Below are 15,350 nucleotides of genomic sequence, written 5' to 3' on the forward strand. Positions count from 1 at the left end.
CAGCTCGAGGCTGTCTTCTCACCCTATTGCTTCTTGCCTGGCCAGGTACAGCCTCCTTTCAGGTGGTTGTAGAGAGCGTTAAGGTCTCCCCTGAGCATCCTTTGCTCCAGGCTAAATACCCCTGGCTCCCTCAGCTGTTCATCAGACTCGTGCCCCAGAGCCTCCCCAGCTGCCTGCCCTTCTCAGGACACACTCCAGTCCCCCAGTGTCCTCCCTGGTGTGAGGGACCCAGAACTTACAAACAAGCTCATTTTATCTGCTGGGGAGAGCCGAACGCTAGGAACTCTAAGTTGTAAGACTGAAATCTTTAGAAGTCCTACGTAGCACCGTTAAAGTTGGAAGAACAACTTGCGATAAATCCACGTTTTGCTTTTTTCCCCCATTTTTCCCATATTCGGTAAGGGCTCCACCCACAGCCCGAGGTCCGGCCTGCACGCTCCGGGCCGGCGCCGCACGAGTTAAAGGCGGAGCGGTTTGGCCCCTGCCGGGCGCCGTCGCTGTGGCGGCGCGGGGAGGGCGGAACGGGCCGGGCCGGGCCGGCATGGCAGCCGCCGGCGGGGATAGCGGCGGGGCGCTCCGGGAGCGCGGCATGGCCGGCGCCGGCGAGCAGGCGGAGGACGGGGAGGAGAACATCCTGTACGATCTGCTGGTCAACACTGAGTGGCCTCCGGAGACGGAGGTGCAGGTGCGTGTGGCCGCGGGCGGGGGTGGAGACCGGCCACGTTGGCGCGGGCGGGGACGCGGAGGCGCCCCGGGGGCCGCGGGGATGAGCTGGTGCCTTCAGGGAGGCTCAGCGGGATGCCCGCGCTGTTCCTGGCGGGCACGCCGGGTGTCCGTGTGGCCGTTGGTCCCTTGTGCCTTCGTGTCACTTAATTCCACCCTGGCATGTGCCGCCTGGGATGCCCTGGAGTGTTTCTGGCTTAATGAACAATGTATATAGGGTTTGACTGTTGAGCTGACACAGGCGAAGCCATAGTGAATGAAGTCCAGGTCTCATCCCTGGAAACTGCTGTACAGAGACCTGTAGAGTCTGTCCTGGTGAAAACAGGACCTTCATTGAGTTTACCTTGTGTGAGGAAAATTGGATCCTCTATGTGGACTCCTGTATCAGTATAATTCTGTCTGTATTTTTAGGAATGGTGTAAGAGGAAAATATATTTCACTTTACGTCCGCAATATGCACAAATGGATGCCAGTGCTTAAGAAATCGGAAAACACTGATCTTGTACTGCAAGTTTTTAGTTATTTCTGTCTGTTGCTCTTCCCAGGTCACCGGAAAAGCTGAGAAGTATTTTCATATTTACTTTTTTATGTTTTCCCCTGCAATGTGCTGAGCTTACTTCGTCTATGTCTGCTCTTGTCTGACTTGGATATAGAAGAAGCAAGAAATGTGGGGGTTTTTTTTTTTATTTCTTTTAGTGGCTTTTAAGTCCACTGAAGGTTTTACTGCATTTCCCACTGAAAGTTGTTAATAGAAACACTTTAACAAAGTTTTATGCTTAATGAGAAAAACTGAACAGAAGAGATGTAAAAACATCACAAGTGGAAGAATGTACCTGTTTAAAATTACTAGATCCATGCTCAAAAGAATAGGTTTTCATTTATCAGAAAGATTTTTTGTTGGTGGTGCTCTTGATCTGTAAGTCCTCAGTTGCAGCAACAGGTATGGGTGTTTGGAAAATACAATTGCAGTATTACCAATTACTAACTGAATAGGTTATTTGTATAGATGAATTGCTAGTTGCACCTGTTTTAATTTGTGGTTTGGGAAATGGTAAATAGTTTTTGTTTCTAGTACCATGTGGAAGCAAATTTTCCTTTTGCAAACCATGAGGAGGACTTGGGTATGATGACATGAGACTGGTTCTTCTACAGCTGTGTTAAGGGGGCACATTTCTGACAAGTGTTTTTTCTGCTGCTGTTAGTGTTCCTAAGTTGTATGGTAAGTTGATTAAAGAACTGATAAGTTTGAGAAACAGTAGGGTTTTTTCATCTCCTTTTTTTAAGTGGTCTCTCTGGTTCCCCTGTAGGTACCAAGGGGGCTGTGGATAGTATGTCAGTGAGGTGACACCTCCCTTTAGTGGCAGCATGTGGGGATGCCAGTTTAAAGTGACTGTGTAACCATAGTCTGAGGGTCCTCATCTACCTTGGTAGTCAGACTTTCTAAGCATCGTTGAACTCACTTGTCAGCTCAAGCAGATGGTGTTGGTTATTTTAAACTTGGTATTTCTTGCCTATTTATTTTTAAGACAATACCTGTTTTCAATAGAAGTTGGAAGGTTTAAAAATATTATGCTGTATAGTTTGATTGAATTTACATGCTTCTTGCAAACTGTCGTACTCAAGGGTACTTCTGATTATTTTTTTACCAGTGTAGTGGAAAATTGATTTTATACTGACAATCATAGGCTAACAGATTATTTTGCCAGTATGAGCCAGTTTTTGCCTTAAGGTGCCTTAACAGTGATATTACTTAGGTGACTGTGACTTTTCCTTTGGAACATCTGTCTCTTTTAATCCTGGTTTTTTTCACACTTTTCCAAAAAAAATCGTACCCTACTTTCTTGTAGAATTGAATCTTTGGAGTAAGTGGGATAAGGATTGATAGAAAGGGAAAGGAAGTTGAATGCTGCACTGGGGAATGACATCTCTTCCTATGCAGTAATCTAGGCTGCAAAGCTGGACCTTAAAGTTTCACATGTCTTCACTGATTTTATTTTTCTGTTATTTCATTTGGGATGATTATTTTTTCATTGCAGAGTGCTAGAACTTACGGCTCTAATTATTGGAAGATGAGTCTTGTGATCAAGGTGTAAAATCACGTTAAATTCAAGGCATTGATAAAACTGGCATGGATCGCTTGGGTTGAATGCCAGAATTTGCTTTAATTTTTGTTCTTGTCAGTATTGTCAATCACCGGTACTGAACTTTCCAGTGAGAATCTCTTGGGGGAAGAAGAGGAGGAGCAGGGGGGTTGTAGCAGGTGTTTGTGAAGGAAACATATAAGGAATTGACTATACCAGAGAAGACAGTGGTGTGGAAATCAAGCAGTCTGTATTCAGGATAGTGATACCGCTGCATATAGTGCACTGTTTGAGAATGCTGAAGTATATTATAGGAATAAAAGGAATTACTGAGTAGTAGATCAGTGAAAATAGTGAATGAAGCAGTGTGTGTGGACAAGGTTGCAAGAGAGGACTTGTGATTTATGGAAAGATAGGCAGATTGAACTCTCTTCTTCAATTTATTTTCCAAAATGTATCACCTGGCCTTGTAAGTTTTTTTTTTTTTTTTTTCATTACGGTCTAATGCTTTGAGATTTCCTCCACACTCACTAGCTCCTGTCCCCCCAGTAAGCTTGCAGGGTGTGCAGAAAAATCCAAAACTAAGTGGGTATCTTGTCAGCAAGAAAGTTACTTAGATTTTATTTCTGGAATGCTGTAGGGATGGAGAAGTTGAAATTGTTTTCTCAAGGAGGAATAAATTAAAAAAGAAATACAGCACATCTGGTAACCATTGCTATTGCTGAAATGATAAGAATATATTATAAAAAGTAAAATTCAGGTCTTCAGGATTTAATAGTAAATCAGTTGTGTGAAGAGTTTAAGATGCGTGGAATAGCAGCCTGTAGTTTAGGCTCAGGAGCAGGCACTTAAAGTATTAAAAACAAATCTGAAGAGATGTAAGCAGCTTTAGGAAATGTTTTTTACTGGGAAGTTCCTCATAATCCAAAAACTTTTAACAAGCTCTGCTTTTAAGGCCCCTAGGGAATTGCAGTTGTCCCTGAGGTACTAGGGTAGCTGAAAGAAATAATTTATGCTCTCACTTTTTACTGTGATGCCTTGTTATTTCCTGGCTGATCAACCTGAATGTGGAATGTTATCTATTAGTACAGCTGTGTTTGCCTCTTACATGCTGTGGGATGACAGCCTGGTTATTTGAAAGACTGTTTATGGATTACAAACTTTGCCCAGAAAACTAATCTTTACCTCAGTAATTTAAATTTGGGAGCCCGAATGCTATTTTTTAAGCATAGACATGTTCTAAAATGTTGATAAATTTGTCTGTCTTCCAGTGTTCACTGCTTTGTAACTTGGTAAGTTCCGAATATTTCAGTTAACGAGAAATTTGCTCTATGCATTTTTTGTTGAATGGAAGAGAAAATTCAGTCATTGCCTACTCTAATGCTAAGTTCAGGATGCTGTAATATTTTCATTAGAAGATTTTGAGGATTTGTTTGTGGAACCTTCCTTGTTGGTTATCCTTGTTCTCATTTCAGTTTTGTATCTTTTCTCTGCTTCTTACAGACAAATAATTTTATCTCTTTTTCTATATAAAAATATAGATCCTGTGTGGTTTTGTATTCCTTTTTTCTGTGTTTGGAGAGTGCTTTCAGTTGCATGGTGATTGTAGTTGCTCCCTCTGCCTTAAGTAGAGCAGGGCAGGTGGAAAGGTTGTGTGATATAGTATGCAGTAGAAGTGGTTATCTGAGTGGCCATGTTATTACACAGTACAAATTGATGTAAAAAGAATTGGTTTTTTTTTCAGAAATAGTTTGTTTTTCTTGATGTTTCTGAAACTTTCATGAGCAATCTTTAGGTAGCTTAGCACTTGGATATTAGCATAGTATGTTGCACACCAAGTACTTTGACTGCTAGGCATTACAGATCACTGTGGCATTTATTTGGCATAAAAAGAATGATTTATAATAGCTTACAGGAGAACATAATCAGAAGTCAATATGTTTTGTTACCACCCAAAGACTGAGGCAAAGCTGAATCAATAGACAATCTGTAGCGCATTTTGTTTATTACATCTTGGCATTTAAATTATTTGGCGTTACAACCTGTTTTAGCTTATGCAGTTTAAGTAGACGTTATATGAAGTAGTGAGTAATAGAAAGTACATAAAGAACTTGTAGGCTAGGAGGCAACTTAAATTTAATCAGTGAGTGTGTGTATGAATATTGTATTTAAGTTAAAAATGTGTGACATGCTGCCTGATGATTATTATCATAATTGCAGCCAAGAGGCAACAGGAAACATGGCGCATCATTTATCATCACTAGAGCAATTGCAGGTAAATATGTCTTTTTCTTACATTCGTGACTTCTAGGACTGTGTGGATTACTGGTAAATTTTGCAATTTCTGCCCTTTAGAGTGCCTAATATAGTGGAAATAGAGTGCAGGATGTGTTTTCAGGAAGATGTTTTCTGATTGTGAACATGGCTGTGTTATTTTTCTGTCAATTTGTAAGTGTTCTTGTCTCCATACATTTGTTGGATCAAATAACAAACCATACATCTAAGAAATTAACAAGCTCTGTGTTGTGCAAACTACTTGAGCCTTTTTTTCCCTTCTGTTAACATCTCTTGCACTGGGCTGTTTGCTAGTTAGTTCTATGAGGAAGTTTTACATTCTGATACTACATTGCATAAACCAAGTGCTGAATGGCAGTAACTGAACTGGATTTTCAACCAGTAGGAGTATCTCTTAGAATTTCAACAAGTGTGCAGTGATTTTTTGTTTAGTTGGTTGGTTTTCTTTGTTTTTGATTAGCTGTTTGCATTTATTCTAATGTAAGAATTTCTTGGCTAAGTATAGAGGGTTTTTCCCCTCCATGACTTTTTCTTTAGTGAGAATGTGAGATTTCCTGTGCAGTAAGCTGGAGGTTGTTTTAAGACTACTAGAGATATAATTTTTACCTCTTTTCATTGTAGGTCCTGCATTGTTTTTGCTTCGGTACATGTGGTACAGGTAGGTTTTATGAGAACACTGCTTAATTATACTATTTGGCAGTGTTTTTATGGCTTTTTGATTTGATGGCAAGTAATTCTTAATGGGAGTAATACTGAGCACTCCTTTAGAACATTGTCCAAGCAATGCTTAGAATAGCCTCTTTTCATAAATTGAGTTGTAGCTGCTTGAGTTGCATCTGAAACGTAACTAGGAAAAGACTGGTATCTACTGGTTTGACTTTGTGCATTTATCAGAAGCTGTAGTAACCTTGCAGTTGGAACAGGTTTCTCCAGACACATTTGTCCTCTCTACTCCCAGCTGAGATATTGCAAGGGAAGCTGTTGTGGAGCTTTTTCTTAAGTGTCAGTGACAGATATGATGACACAACACGGTTTGCTTCCTTTGGAGTTATAATTTTGAATTTTTTTTCTTTGACAATTCAGACTCATACAAAAAGCTTGAGAACTTCTTGAGCAGCACTCATGCCATTTATAAATTTAAGTTTTGATTCAAAAAGTCATTAAATGGCCCCAAAAATATATTCGGGTAAGTACAATGTTTCTGGAAAATTTCAGTTGTGTGGTAATACTACTTAGCAGGTTTGAAGATGTCAGTTTCCCCTTTTAAAGGATGATCTGTTGGTTTTGAGTTACATGGGAAGGGACTTCCTGTGGAACAGTACTGTACTTGAATTTGGCAGGGAATGCTGTTTTCCCTGTTGCTGGTGTTCTACTGTATTTTTGTACACCTACTCTCCCCCCACCCTTTTCTTGTGAGGGGGTGATGTTTGTGGGCACCGTATTGTCATGTAAGTCTAATTGTAAGGATTCAGTTGTAGACAGAATTCACTTACTTTTCTTCTCTCCCTCCAGTAGTCATATTTAAAAGCTGATTTCAAGCTTTTATTTTAGTTGCTGTTTTCATGTGTTTGATACAAGAGTTTTGGAGGGACCTTGGGAGGCCTGGAGTTTGAACTCCCAGTAAAAGCGGGTGAACACTGAATTCCTACTGGCTCCTTGGGGCTCTCTCCAGCTAAGTCTTAGGAAAGGTTAAAGGATGGAGAGCCACGACTGTTGAGCCTGTTCAAGTGCTTGACTGTCTTCATGGTGAAAACATCTCTTCTTAATGTCAGCTTGGAATCTCCTTGGTTTTGGAATTACAGGGACATTTAGGTTGGAAAGTATCTTTACACTCAGTGAGTTCAGTTGTTAACCCAGCATTTCCAAGTCCTCCAAAGGGTTGATCATAATTTCCTGTGTTCCTGCCATGCAGTTCTGTTTCTCCCATCTTCCTGGTAATTTCCTAGTTATCAGTCAGAATGCTGCTATTTTGTCATCCTGAAGCCTTTTCCAGGCTAAACAGATACAATTCCCACAGCATCTGATTTATTTTAGGGCAAGTACTCTAGTTCCCTGATCATCTTGGTGCCCCTCCTGTTTACTGATGTTCTTCAAAACTGGCTGGTGACCAGAGTATAAAGAGCTATAAATAAATGATCAGTTCCCTTAATACAGTTTTGTTCTGTTAGTAAAACCAAGGCTGTTGTTAGCCTTTGTCGTTGACAGGGTGCAGTGTTGATTCATGTTCGGTTGCAAACCCTCTCAGGTAATTGATGGTTGCCTTGAAGCTGAGTTGTCTGGTGTGTCTATCTCAGGTACTGCATTTGTTCACTGTGTGTTCTGATTTAGCTTAATGGTTTTGGTATTTCAGCCCTGCAAAGTTTTCTCTGCCCGCTGGACTGGTTCGTCTGGTTAGTAAGCAGATCAACTGGCACCTGGAACTTGCAAGGTAACCAGCTCCCACACTGCCATTTCTGACAGGACTGAAGGTATTGATGCTTCCTCTGCTCCCCCCACCAGCCACACTGACTGCTGCGCTGAGTTGATAATGCACTGAAGAGGTGTTGTTCTTTCTGGTTGAGAGAAACACTGGAGGCTCTCACAGGTAGCCTCAGTGTGTTACCTAGAGGCTTCTACCTGCTTCCCTTTAGTGAGTGCCCCTCTCGCTCAGGGTTCAATGTCATTTGAGACAAAGTGGCTTGCAGTCATTTTCAAATTCAAGTCCTGAATTTGGTTGATTAAAGACTTACTATAACCTGGCAGGATATATAATTTTAAAATAAGCAATTTGTATTTGTGGAAAGTGAATGCATATCCTCAAGACTTGTGTGCTGTTGCATACACAGAGAAGTGAGAGTTCCGAGGCTAGAGCCAGTTGTTCTGCAGGAATTTTAGCAACATCAGTGAGATCACTGGCTTTTAAAAGTAAGCACAAAGTATGCACAGAAAAATGGTTCAGTGGGGGAGGTTTTAGTTTGTTGTATGCAAAGAGACATAACTTACTGAATTATGATAGTTGTTTATACCAGATACATCAATATATAATTTTGTACCTTGCTCTTGTAAAATTATCTGTAAGCAACTTGACCCTGATCTCCCATGCAGTGGGATTTTTTTCTTAGTGCTGCTGGAAAAGAGTGACAGATAGATTTCTGTGAAAAGAAAGGAATATAATTGCATGGATATTTTTAATAAAATTAATACTTCCCATTTATTTTTTTTTAAATTCATGGATAGGGCAATTTATATCTAACCATGGAGAAAAGCACCTAGGACTCTGATGCACGTTCTGCAAAGACTGGACTTGAAATGAACTTTCATATCTGTGTTTTCTTTCAGCAATGGTAAATTGTTGGCAGTTGTTCAAGACCAATGTGTAGAAATCAGGTAACATAGCATTATCAGTTGCTTCACATGTGGAGTTCTGAAAAAGCGTGTCTGGTTATTTGCTGGAGATACTTTTAAAGATTTTAATTTTGTTTATTTGTTTGTTTTGAAGTGTTACATATTGTGAAATTTTCCATGGAGTGATCAAAAAAGCAGAAGCCTTCTGTTTCTTTTTAGTTCTCAGCCATCCCCCATAAAAAAAATCCCCAAACCCAACATAAGCTGTCCTTGAGGCCTGCCCTCCTATTATAATAGATGTGTTTATATAAGTATGTATCTATCTCTCCTTTTCTGTTTTCAAGACGTGAAAGAAAATAGATCCTCAAAAATAATCAGCACAAATCATGGTCTTTTTAACATCTGCCTTTCTGCCCCCTCTAGAAAGTCTCCCCTTAAAATAGGACAAGGACCTAATATCTAGTGTTCTTCTCTGTGGAGTATTTGGCATGTATAATACTTCACCTTATTTTACAAGTGGTGTGGATTGCTGTAAAGACTGATGCTTTCCCTTTTCTTGTGCACTCTTAACAGCAGGCTATCCTGTGCCAGTTCAAGAGCACATTTAGCTGTAGAACAGATCTTGATTGAGTGTGTTTACTTGCTTCACAAAAATCCATTTGCTAGAAGGTCAGACCTTCCATTTATATGTAAAAGAAGCAAGTGTATGAAAATTGTTCAATCAAAAGTGGTGTGAGCACCATAAACGTCAGCTTAAAGACTATAAAATAAATCTTGTGTTTCAGCTGTATTAATGTAACTATATTCTTGCGTTGTTTCTAAAATTGTAACCTAGAGAATACTGACTAGGCTTTTTTTTTTTCCTAGAGTCACATGAAGCACTGAAATGATGGTGTCCTATTTTGTACAGCATTACAAATAGATGAGGGATGTCAGTATTTATAGAGTTGGAGGAGGGTCTCTAAAATACTCTTGCTAATTACTGTAGCTGCCTAATGGTGAAAGTTACTATACTTTTTTGAACACGTAGTTAGAGGCATGCAGGCCTTTGAATTGTGCACCAGGAATATTTTTCTAGTGTTCTGTTATGGAAAATTTACTAATGTTTTTTTTCCATATCTAAATTCATATGAGTCTTTTTTCTGCAGGTCTGCAAAAGATGACTTTGTATCCATAGTTGGAAAATGTCAAGGTATGACAACCTCTTCATCATTACTTAGTGTCATCATTGTTTGTTATTCATATGTTGCTAAATGGTGATGTTGGTTTACTTTAAGGGTAGTGATACAACTTCTTAAAATCATTGGAAAGAATCTCTGTAATAGTTTTCCTTTCTGACTAGCTCCATCACTCTCCCTCTGCCATTTCTTTCTGTGATGATTAATATATGAAATCTGAATCTGAAATGAAATGATAGTTAGAATTAGTGGTTCTGGGAGACATATATGGTTTTTTGGTTTTTTGCCCTTCTCTGAGATAAGCTTGTAATGCTGGTAGGCCTCCTGTATTTTTTTGATGCAATTGACTTTTCGTTCTGTTTAAGGGATTATATTTACTTTTTGCTTTTTTTAATAAAACTTAATTCCTTTTTCATAGTGCCAAAGGATCCTAACCCTCAGTGGAGGAGAGTGGCATGGAGTCATGATTGTACATTACTTGCTTATGCTGAAAGCAGTGGAACAGTCAGGGTGTTTGACCTGATGGGTAGTGAGCTTTTGGTCATTTCACCGGTATGTGCTCTCTTGGGTTAAATATGAATATAGTAGAACTTTTTTTAAGGATTATGGATTATTTCCACTCTGACTTTTTTCAAATTGTGGCTTAGTTTGCTATAAATGCTTACACTATGATTACTATGCAGAAATGGATCATAAAAATTTGTGCTAAAATACATGCATCATATGGTCAACAGAAGTTATGTGTAGCCCTTACAACAGCACAAAGGAGATGTTTAACATCTGTCTTGGAATTGTGGTGGATCTATAGGTGCATCAGACAGGGAAAATATGGAATCACCACAATTTGTTATAATCGATTATAAATCTGTATTTTGTATGCAGAGTAAAATTGTAAATCAAGAAATATTTCTGCCAGAGTACTTTGCTTATTGTGATATTAGATAATTGCTGTTGAGAGGCCCCACACAATATACTTTCTTTTTTGTTTGTTCAAAGGGTGTATTGAACTCTTTTGTGAAGGTGGCTCAAGTGTATTTCCTCAGGATATTGTCTTTGCAAATTTATAATAAGATTTCTTTAAAATCAAGATACAAACAAAATACGTTTTATTTTAATACAAATGATGAAACTTTATTTTTTAAAAATACTATACAATTAATTTAACTTTCTAGTTCTTTCAGTAGTGAAGACACTATTTTAAAATCCTCTTTCTCTCCCAATGTCTACCTTCATTTTTGGGTAAAGACAGCAAGTTTTCCAGGCGATCTGAGTTATGCTATTGCTGGATTGATCTTTCTAGAATACAAAGCAAGTGCCCAGTGGTCAGCTGAACTCCTTGTTGTTAATTATCGTGGAGAACTGAGAAGTTACCTTGTAAGGTAAGCACAAATTTTGACTTGGTTTGAGAAGGCACAGTGAATTTCAAAGGAATTCTTTCTGCTCTTTCAAGAAAATAAATCTGAACTAATGCATATATTTCTTTTCCCTGGCATACTTAGTGTTGGAACAAATCAAAGCTTTCAAGAAAGTCATAGCTTCAGCTTTAGCAGCCACTATGCCCATGGGATAACAACTGTCATTTATCATCCTGGTCACAGGTAAGTGTTCTGTTTGCTACCTCACACTGGTATGTAAATGATGAACAAAAAGTGCCAAAATTAGCATTGAAGTGTGTTGGATAGGGAGGGGGAGAAAAAGCTATTCTAAAATTGATATTTAGGGCATCAGTAATAAAAAGTCCTGTCTCTTTTCTACTATCAAAGAGGAACCTTAGTTCATCTCACTTGACTTTCATTATTCCACTAGTAAATTTGCTAGTTATTTTATAAAGTTATATAAAATCTTTTCTATTTGAGTACCTTGTGTAATCAACATGCACTTTTTAGAGTGTCAGGAATAGTTTCAAAAGAAGTTTCTGAATGTGATGAAAGATGGGTAAAGTTTGAAGTGTAAGTTTAGTTGTTGATTGTTTTTTGTTTGTTTTAGGGGTTTTTTTGCTAGGTTTTTTGTGTGTTTTGTTTTGTTTTTCTATCTGGAATTGATTGCTGGACTTGTTGACCAGCCCATTTTCCCTAGTGTTCTGCATGGAACTGCCAGGCTTTGGTATTTGGAGTTGTCTCGTGATGTGTTTTCTCTATTAGTAACCTGTTGGGTACAGAAACTGGACTTGAAATATGGACTGATTGCCTGCATGCTCTTGACCCCAATGTAATTGGAATAGGTTCTGGTTAGCCTATTATGCTAAAAATGTGTCTACTTTTTTAATATTGATTTGTTATGTAGCAGCTCTTCCTATTTCTCTTCAGTTGTAAGCTCTGTTCTAGATATTTTTCATGTATTAGATCTGCTAGGATTGAATCTTTCAGTGAAATGTTGCATCACTGTAATGTTTTAAATGGAAACTTGGCTATAAAATACCAGAAGAAACTCACTGTTGAAAAAACTTGTTCTCATTCTTCAGTATTAAGTGAGCTGTCGTATCTATCTTAGGAAAACAAATCATTATTAATGAGATGTAATGTTCTTCTAGCTTATTATTTTGAGAGATGAATTTTGTATATGGCTTTTTCTTTACAATAATTAATATTTAGTGATTTCACATCATTGACACTCAATTTACTAAATTTACAGTTTTGAAAGAGTAGTTATGGACTATGGAGCTTTGGTAGCGCTACATGACCAGACAGCAGAACCAACCCATTGTTTTCTTTGATCAGACCAGGGTTGATGGTTGTAGTATTTCCTGCTATGTGCAGCTTGTTAAATGGCTTACTAAAGTTGAAAAATTGACACTTGAAAGAGTGTACACTTGGATGGAATGGATGGAAAAAAAAAAGAACCAGTGTTTTGTCCCTGATAGAAGCAAGTCTTTTCTGTTTTGAATTTAATCTGTGGTAGAAAGCTTCTAAATTTGACATTGGAGAAATCTAAATTTGTGAGTAGAGTCTGTTGCTGAAATTTGCTTGTTATCCCAAAGAACTCTAGAAGGGCTTGAACACAACTGCTTCAAAGTTGTGTATGAAAGAAAATTGTTGATACACCTTGAATTTTTAATTTTCAATAATGTTAACTTTTGATCACTTAAAACAAGTTCAACTATGTAATTTTGTGCTTTTTTGCATTCAATTTAATCTCAGATGATGAAATTATACTAGTCTCTCTTCACTGCTTGAAAGGCGTGACTTACTGCATTACTGTATTACATGTGTGTATCATGACCTATTGTAGTGCAATAAAATAGCAGTTAAGAACTTAATTTACTTAATTTTTTAAACTAGATGTATGATAATTGAAAAGAGAGTATGTCAATAGGGAATATTTCTGAATCTGTAGGAAAACTTGAAGCAGTAGCTTTGGGAAAAAATCCAGTAATGACTTTCACTGTTTCTTAAGAAGTGTTATATTCCAGAATTTAGATAGCTAATGTTGGTGTTCTCATGTGATCCCACTTTCATCTAGGATGGAATTTATGGTGCATTTTAGTTGAAAAAACTTAAATGTCTGCCTTAGTGTGAGTTCTTTGTAAACTCAAATCCAAGGTTCAAGAGCTGCTTTTGTTTTTGGTATCTTAATCTGGAGCTGAATGTCTTATTTCTGGGTTATCTGCAATTGCTGCAGAAAATGCTTGATATTAAAGCCTAAAGTTTGCAATGAAGGGCTTGTGATGAAGGAGTTAAAGAGTTTCAGATTTATTTTAATTTTTTTTGTACCAAAATTGCTAAGTAAAGAAGGGTATATTAAGTTTTTCTTGGATCCCTCAGCTGAGCTTGTTTTTGAGATTGGTGTTACATATTCAACCCGACTTTGTACAAACCTGTGGAGTGGAGTACAATTGAGGTTTTGCTAGACCAGCCTGTTTTTAGACTGGAGGAACCCTTGGAGATCATCCAGTGTGTTCCACTTCACCTCAGGGTCAGCTACAGCAGGTTGCTTGGGGCCATGTCACTGCACATCTCTGTCCTCCCTTAGGAGCATGGTCTATGTCTAAGGTGTTGGGGAGCTGCTCCAGAGGGTGCTGGAGACTGAGCCTGGCAGCACATCACTGTGATTGTTTAGAACATACACAGAGACAGGTTCTGGACACCATTTTCTGCAAAATGCTGTACTCTGGGCCTGGCATTTACATAGGTCTATTTCTAGGGCTTGTTGAAAGGGTTCCTGCCCTCTGTTAATCAGGTGTCACTCTGGAACAAAAGCTCAAAGCACCCTTTGATTAGGAAGAGCTGGCAGACCTTGCTAAAATCTTCTAAAGCATCCAAGCTAGCTCTTCCTGGCAATGATAGACATTGTGAAGTTCCTTGTAGGCTTCCCAGGAATCCTGTGGTGGTCTCAGAAGTCCTCAGATTTTTAAGGATCTAGAAATGAAGCCTGAAAACAGCTGCACAAACTGCTGCATGCTGGCTGTGCTCTGTGTAGAACACCTCTGTGAGAAAAAAAAATTAGGCTTCCTTGTGTTCGTGCCTCATGTTCATGTCTCCTGTTGCAGTTTTTGGTGAAAATGATTTCTGTTTTACTGCCTCAGGCCATTCTTTACACCACAGAATAGCCAAAACTCGTTAAGAACTTTAGGTATCATTCTCAAGAGATCTTACCTCTTTCTACAACTACCTGAAAGGGATCAACCTCCTCTCACAAGGAGCCAGGAAGACATAGAAGATGAGGCTTAAGCTATGCCAGGGGAGTTTTAGCTTGGACATCAGGAGAAATTTCTTCACATTAAGAGTGATTAGGCATTGGAATGGACTGCCCAGGGAAGTGGTGGAGTCACCATCCCTTGAGCTGGTCTGGTTGACATGGTAGTGTTTGGTCATAGGTTAGACTTGATCTCAGAGGTTCTTTCCTAGCCTGATGATATGATTCTGTCATTCATCCATGGTACAAAATCATCCTGCTGTATATTTGTGACTAGCAGGAGACCTGGGAGTACTAAATAAGTTTTACTGATGTCTTAAAAAGGATTGAATGTGGAAGGATTTTTTTTCCCTTTATTCTTTGATTTGGCTTTTGTAGGTGTAGTTTCAGTATCCCTGGTGGCCAGAGCTGTGCTGTGTGAGTGGCAGCCACTACTGGGGGGGAGAGCACTTTGGGAATGGGATAATGGAGTATTCTCAGGGTGGAGCTTTGGGCTCCAACAATTGTGCCTTGTTTTGTAGGTACTACACCTTTTGATAGGTGATTCATTACAATGATGCTTCCAAACAAACTTAGACACTTAATCTCAAAGTTTTCATCCCAGTAGTTGAATATAGACGTGCTTGTTATTAAAAATGCTACCTATGGTGTGTAATGAAATTATTATATGCACATGTATAATTGGTACAGTGGCTTTAGAAAACAGAATTGACAAACATTAATGTGTTCAGTTCTTCAGTGAAAGAGAAGTAGCTTTTGTAACGCATCTGAATAAATGGGAATCTGATGCTTAAATAGAATGATCAGAGCTTTTCATATGCTTAAGCAGTAATTTTTTTATTATTTTTTGAGAGTAAGGGGCAAACTCAGATGTGGCCAGACTTATTTTATTTTAGATGTTGGGAATTATGACTTACCTGGAAAGCTAGAGATGAGAATGAATAGGTATACATGCTACAAATAACAAATGTTACTTGAATTATATTAAAGTGTTTTTAGTCACAGACAAAGTTTATTGTAGCTGTTAAGCATCTTGGTATATTTAGCCTTTTGTTCCTCTAAGCAAACTGCTATGGACTTTAAAAAAAATTAAAAAATTTGGCAGTATACGAAATCA

The 15,350-nt window shown here is 38.6% G+C and overlaps 1 protein-coding gene across 1 annotated transcript in view; it reads left to right on the plus strand.

Annotated features, from left to right (window-relative positions):
- Positions 1-541: 541 nt before the first annotated feature.
- The window catches only part of NBAS (NBAS subunit of NRZ tethering complex), a 160,253-nt gene continuing 145,444 nt past the window's right edge, over positions 542-15,350 (plus strand). The window contains exons 1-9 of the mRNA XM_062489692.1: positions 542-685; positions 5,025-5,079; positions 5,721-5,757; positions 7,450-7,527; positions 8,418-8,465; positions 9,572-9,615; positions 10,020-10,153; positions 10,847-10,980; positions 11,101-11,199. Of these exons, the coding sequence (XP_062345676.1) occupies positions 542-685; positions 5,025-5,079; positions 5,721-5,757; positions 7,450-7,527; positions 8,418-8,465; positions 9,572-9,615; positions 10,020-10,153; positions 10,847-10,980; positions 11,101-11,199 (773 nt within the window). The remainder of the gene's footprint in view (positions 686-5,024; positions 5,080-5,720; positions 5,758-7,449; positions 7,528-8,417; positions 8,466-9,571; positions 9,616-10,019; positions 10,154-10,846; positions 10,981-11,100; positions 11,200-15,350) is intronic.

The sequence above is a fragment of the Cinclus cinclus genome, chromosome 3, assembly GCF_963662255.1.
Source record: "Cinclus cinclus chromosome 3, bCinCin1.1, whole genome shotgun sequence".
NCBI classification, from domain to species: Eukaryota; Metazoa; Chordata; class Aves; order Passeriformes; family Cinclidae; genus Cinclus; species Cinclus cinclus.